At 37.7% G+C, this 6000-nt stretch overlaps 1 protein-coding gene across 2 annotated transcripts in view; it reads right to left on the bottom strand.

Moving 5' to 3' along the window:
• scube3 (signal peptide, CUB domain, EGF-like 3) overlaps positions 1-6000 on the bottom strand; it is a 114128-nt gene that overhangs the window by 25848 nt on the left and 82280 nt on the right. For both annotated transcript variants that reach the window (XM_008414200.2, XM_008414203.2), the window contains 2 exons: positions 4839-4955; positions 2961-3083 (listed from right to left, as the gene is read on the bottom strand). In XM_008414200.2, the coding sequence (XP_008412422.1) occupies positions 2961-3083; positions 4839-4955 (240 nt within the window). The remainder of the gene's footprint in view (positions 1-2960; positions 3084-4838; positions 4956-6000) is intronic.

Here is a 6000-nt window from a genome sequence, read left to right as displayed (position 1 = left end):
GCTACTGTAACCGCTGTATTTTCTTTTGACAGTTTTCACTGAATAAATATGCTACACGCGGAGTGACTCGGCCCATCATTTCCTGCGGTGTAACACAAACAAGGACAACAGTGTTCCAACACTGACCCTGTGCACCCAAACAGCTCACCGCTGACTCCTTTATGGCACAGTGCCACTAAAAACAAGCTGTGATTTACATTCCTACCAAGAAAGGGCCACATTTTCTCACTTATCTGTGTTATTGTGGCTAAATAAACTTTACATTGCTTGGCACCAAATAATGACAGAAAGGCATTTGCCCCGAATGTGAGTTTCTTTCCTTTTTTTCGGTTGTTTTTCTACTGACCACATGAGATGTTAAGCTAGTGTATAGAGAGCGGTGTGATTAAGAGCACCAGCTGTAAACCCACTGCCTGACACTGATGCAAACCAGGCTGAGTATTGATTGACCACATCAATGAGAGGGAAAGGGGAAAAAAAAGTCATCCGTTTTTCCACATGGAGAGAAGCTGAGATCTGCCCCACGTTTCAAGTCTGCCTGTTTCTTTTCAACACAAGGTTTTCTAGTGACTGAATCCGTCCAAGACTTAGTGGAGCTTTTCGAACTGGACCCAAGCCGTAGCAAACCTTTTACCCAGCCGTGACAAACCTTCATTTTCCCTCCAGCTGGATGACCAGTTTTCTGCTGAGCAATGACTACAATCAAAAGTCAAAAAACAAGTAAGGAAGGCTCACTTTGGTATCTCTGCAGGCAAAAAAAAAAAAAAATGCTAAAACTCATTTTGTAGCATCCAGGGGGAAGCTACCATCCATTTTTATTGCTGTTAGTGAAACCTTATTTTAGGGAAATAACGTATGTCAATTTCATGCATATAGTAGAATAAATAGTCCCACAGAGGCAAAATTCAGGTGTAACAGCAGACTCAGGTTCAGTTAACAATATATTGTAAAAGATTATAATTTAAAGATACAGTGATTAGAATAGAAAGATCATACCTGTGATTCTCTGGTAATAATAAGCAAAGTAGCTGTTCTCTATGAACTCTGATCTTAATAACGTCTATTCAATATTTAACTTATAAAAGGCTTTATTATGAGGATAATAATTTTATAACATCTAAAAAAGAGTTTTATTACTCAACAAAACACCAAACTACAACAGCTGATACCAGAGAAAAATCAGTGAACTCCTTACTTGTGAAAAGCAGGTTTCCACTGTGAAGTGAGGTCGCTAATTCATTGTTATTTTGATATTTATTAATTGGCAGAGTTTTTCAAATTCTGAGTCTTCTTGAGACGTTGTAAAGTCATTTTTGAACACGTTGCTTATGCAGCCAAGTGATGGGCTACACCTTGAAGGAAATGGGTTGCTTTTCAAAGCACTAGTCTGCTTCCCCTTTAATCTAAAAAAAAAAAAAAAAGTCAGGAAATGTCAAAATATCCACTTTATTCAATTCTGGAGAGCTACAATGTGAAAACAATTTTCCTCTTTTTCTTTGCTGAATATTACCAGTAATTACATAGCGGCTTAAATGTAAAACCAAAAGCTGTCTGGACGTCTATATAAACAAGTTCTTCCACACCTAAAGCGATAAAAATGTGTCTCACTGTGAGACACTTGAAACTTGTTTCTGTGTTAAATAAGAAAACAAAAATAGGTGTTATCCTCCTTGTGCCATCCCTTAATAAGAGCTTACAAAGACAACACACCATAATTAGATGACGTCTTGAGAAAATTCCTAATTTATGGCCTTTTTACATGTAGAATTGGGTCAATTTCAAATAGGCAATTAACAACTGCTTAAGGATGACTAATGAAGAGTCATTATGTCTCTGATGTGCAAATTAATAGCTGCTAATTATGTTTAATTTGTGTTCCCAAAATAAAGCGTTATCCTGCGGATATACAAAAAAAAAAAAAAAATATATATATATATATATATATACATTCTAATCAAAAGCTTGACATACAGTCATCAAGACATAAATGCTAAATTAAATTGGACCTTTTAATGACATATGTAATTATGTAAACCTTATATACTTACACTTAAATGCTTACTAAAATAGCTCATTTATTTATAGTGGATCTTCTCTAATCTATATATGACAAGAAATAAAACTGAATATTAAAATCTATAGGAATAAACCTGATTTAAAATCAGGTTTTTCTGACTTAAAAACATAAGACTATGATAAATCCTTTAAAAATATTTTAGTAATTTTATCCACAACAATTCACCTAGAAAATTATTTTTTTTTGGAGGGAAAAATCAAAATGAAAAATGAAATAATAATCTGCAAAGACATCTTTGCATATTGTGCACACCTTTAAACTAATACTTTATCAATCCACCTTTGATTCACTTTCAGCCTTCAATCTTTGACTGATGGTTAGAAGCTTCCCACGTCTTTAACTGAAAATATTTTCCCATCTGTCTTGCAAAATTAGTCAAAATCCAACAGACTACAGGGAACCTTCTACTTCAGATTACTACAGATTATCTGACAGATTTGGTCTGAGCTTTGGTTTATGCCATTCCAAAACTTCAGTTATGTTCCAGTCAAATCTTCAACTTTCATGAATAAAAACACAAAACCAAACAGAAGTCTGTTGTACAAGTTTGAATTGTCTAATCCACACTGGGTCAACTTTATACCTTGATGGCATATAAATACACCCCTGTTTGTTTTTGAGTGATCATCCTTTTGTTCCTCAGTTTCATGCCTTTTCTGATTATTAACCAGCTTTTGCCTTCAACCAGGCTGGATATTTCAGCAGCGTTCTTTTCAGCTGGAAACGGGAAGATGAAGATGAGTTTTCGTTTTTAGCATCACTGTGAAACCAAGCCAACATCCAAATCAACAAAATGCTTCAACAAAAGAAAACCAGCAGATATCCGCAGCGAAACGCATTTTGGAGTCAGAAGACGAAACAAGAAAACAAACCCGCTACGAACCTTGACATGTCCTCTCGTTGGTTAGCAACTTGTAGCCTTTCTTGCAGCTGCACTCGAAGCTGCCCACGGTGTTTCGGCACACGTGGTCACACCCCCCGTTGTTCAGACGGCACTCGTCAATGTCTGCAAATAGAAAACCCAAATCAATGAGCAGTGGGTAATTCAAATCACTCATCACGACTGAAAGGCTGAGATAAACCCGCAGAGGAATCGGTAAATTAAACACTACACTGCTGTTCTGTTATAGCAGAAAGTAATCTACTTTTTGTTTTTGTTTTGCAATGTGTTGTGTGGCTTTTAAACAGAGATAATGACTTGATGTGTCATCTGTTCATCCTGGCTTTTCACTGCTGTCTGCTTTGGAAAATCCTCAGAGATGAATTCTGAATCTTCGCCACAAACGTAGTGTCTTTTTCTCAATGGATTCTTCATCATCTGGTTAGAATAAATTCATAAGAAGTGGCATTAATGAATCAATCTCCTGCTTGCTCCGTTCATCTCTATCCCCTTTAGAAGTGCCTCGCCTTAAGCAAGCGCCTGTCTTCTTGTGCCAATGCCACCTGGGTTTGTTTTCCTCTCGTTTCTCCCCCCAAACCAAACTAATACGAGTCATTGTGGTTTTATCAGTGTTCATCTAACCTTACAAGTCAAAGAAAGCAGGCAGACGTCTAAGTTTGCTCTTCTGGGAACAATCATGTCTTTGTTTTACGGGTTTCCTTAGATTTTTCTGAAGAAAGTTTGCCAGTGGCTTATTGGACATAGTATCATATTTGTAGTTAATGAGCTTGATTAAACTAAATAAGAGAGCATAAATAATCTGAATCATCATCTTTAAAAAAAAAGCAAAAAAACATTACCAATAGTTTGACAACTGAAGAAATGTCAGAGTTTCAGAAGCAAGAGGATTCTATTTTTTCCTCTAGTTTCATATAAGCAAAGATAATATTTATTGTTAATAATAAAATGGTTTATGATGTATGTCTATTTTTTATGTGATGTTTCTGTTTAAAGAAAGTTTTAAGTTTTGAGACTTGGCATTAACTTGGTGGAGGAGATTTTTAACAAGGAAAAAAAGAGAACCATGAATTGAGAGTCCCTGCAACCATTTCTTTTTTTTCCAGAACCGTCGTGACACAGCAGGACAAGCAAACTCGCGGGTAAAGCAGCTGTATTTCCCTGAACCAGATTGTATTTCTGCACCAAAGTTCAGTCACCTATGTCCCTCTTTCGAATGGAGGAATAATCCACTTTTGCTCTGTTGTATATGTGGGTGGTTTCTCACTCCAGGACTGAACCAGGGACGGAAAACAAAAAAAAGTCCCCTAAGGTAGTCTAGCACATTTGTGGTATAGAGAAAAACAAAACAAAACTTTTTGCAATAAAATTTAAAATTAAGAATAAAAAAGTTTGCTGCACACAAAATTATTTTTTAAATGAACTCTCAAGAGGTTGATTGAGACTTAAGTCTGACTCGGCCTGGCCTCATCACAGAATGTTTGCTGGTTTCCTGCTATCGTTTCGCGTTTCTCAGCAATGTAGTCATAGAGTTTGAGTTCAATACGACCGAAGATATCATGCAGAGTAGACCTAAGCAAAGGTTTGTATCTGTTGAATATGGATGCTGGTGTCTCAAAAAAAATGTTCCTCAAAAAAAAAATCTTCTCAGTAGCAGGAAGTAATGCAAGATTGCAGTAAAAAAAAAATACAACCATAACTGCAGCAGAAAACATCTTGATGCGTATTTATCAATATAAAACTCCAGAAGGAGAGATGAGGACTACTCTGCGTGGCAACAGGACATTCAGGAAATTAATTTCATGACAGCGGGACAGGTGCAGTGCGAACGCCGCCCTGATGTGCGGCTGATGAGCGATTTACCTTTGCAGGTCTTGCGGTCCGGCTGGAGAGTGAAGCCGACAGGGCAGCTGCAGCGAACTCCTGTCACCGAGTCGTGACATGTGCTGTCGCAGCCACCGTTGTTCACGGCACAGGTCTCTGCAAGGAACCGAGCAGGCAGATGAAAATGCAAAGTAAKTTGTTGTCCTGACCTACTTATTCAAACGGCATGCTTGCGTACTGGTATTACAGCGAAAATTAGGAGGCACGCTATCATCTACTGTGTTAATATTGTCAACAGGAGGGGGTGATAAGAACAGCAAACTAATTAGATGTTTTGAATCAGAGAGAGAGAGAATAGAAAAAGAAACACTCGGAGCAGACTCGAATACAGCAGATGAAGCAGAATATTAGAAAAGAAATTTAAGGAGGTGTGGGGGGGGGAAAGTAGTGACTGGGAAATGTAGTTAGCAAACACAGCTAAACGGAGGATGACATGTTTATTTGTATGTACGTGCGTCTTTCATGTCTGAATAAATGATAAGGAGATGAGGACCAACTACTCATTGCCCAGACAATTTTTAAAGTGAACATAAATGGCAAATCCCCTCTGGTACAAGCTTAAATCAATAGTAGTAGTAAAAGCTAGAAATTAAGCACTGGTATAACACAGAGCATGTGATTGGACTTGTGCCCTGATCATAAGTTCAGCATCCACGACCAACCAAGAAGAAGTTTTATAGGTTGCACAACATTGCACGTCAGCGTAAGTAGACCGTGCAGCCCCCGAAAAACAAGGTGATCATAAAAAGAGGTTTGCTTCTGGTTTTATTTGGAGCAGACCTCTAGTAAGCTGGAGAAATTAAGCACTCTACAAATCCTCTACAAAGCTACAAAAGCTAGAACATTAGAAGGGTACCAGATGAATCATAGGGTTGGTTTTATTGCAGCAGACGGACTAATGCACAATTAAATCAATTAGATATTCACACAAACATGGTAACTAGGTCTCCAGTAAGTGAGGCAGCATGATGGATTGTTTTGACTATTTTCCTTATAACTCTGGTCCAGTGATTTCTGACCTGTTTGGAACTCACTGACCTATTGCTTTTCTTCCCCAAAGACCATTACTACTCGTTAAAAATGCTTCAGCGTTCAGCCGTTTATCACTGAAATGTAGCCATCAACAGAGCTAGTCTAGTAA

This window comes from Poecilia reticulata, linkage group LG7 (genome assembly GCF_000633615.1).
Source record: "Poecilia reticulata strain Guanapo linkage group LG7, Guppy_female_1.0+MT, whole genome shotgun sequence".
Taxonomy (NCBI): Eukaryota; Metazoa; Chordata; class Actinopteri; order Cyprinodontiformes; family Poeciliidae; genus Poecilia; species Poecilia reticulata.
The sequence above is the reverse complement of the archived record's forward strand: the minus strand, read 5'-3'. Positions and strand labels throughout refer to the sequence as shown.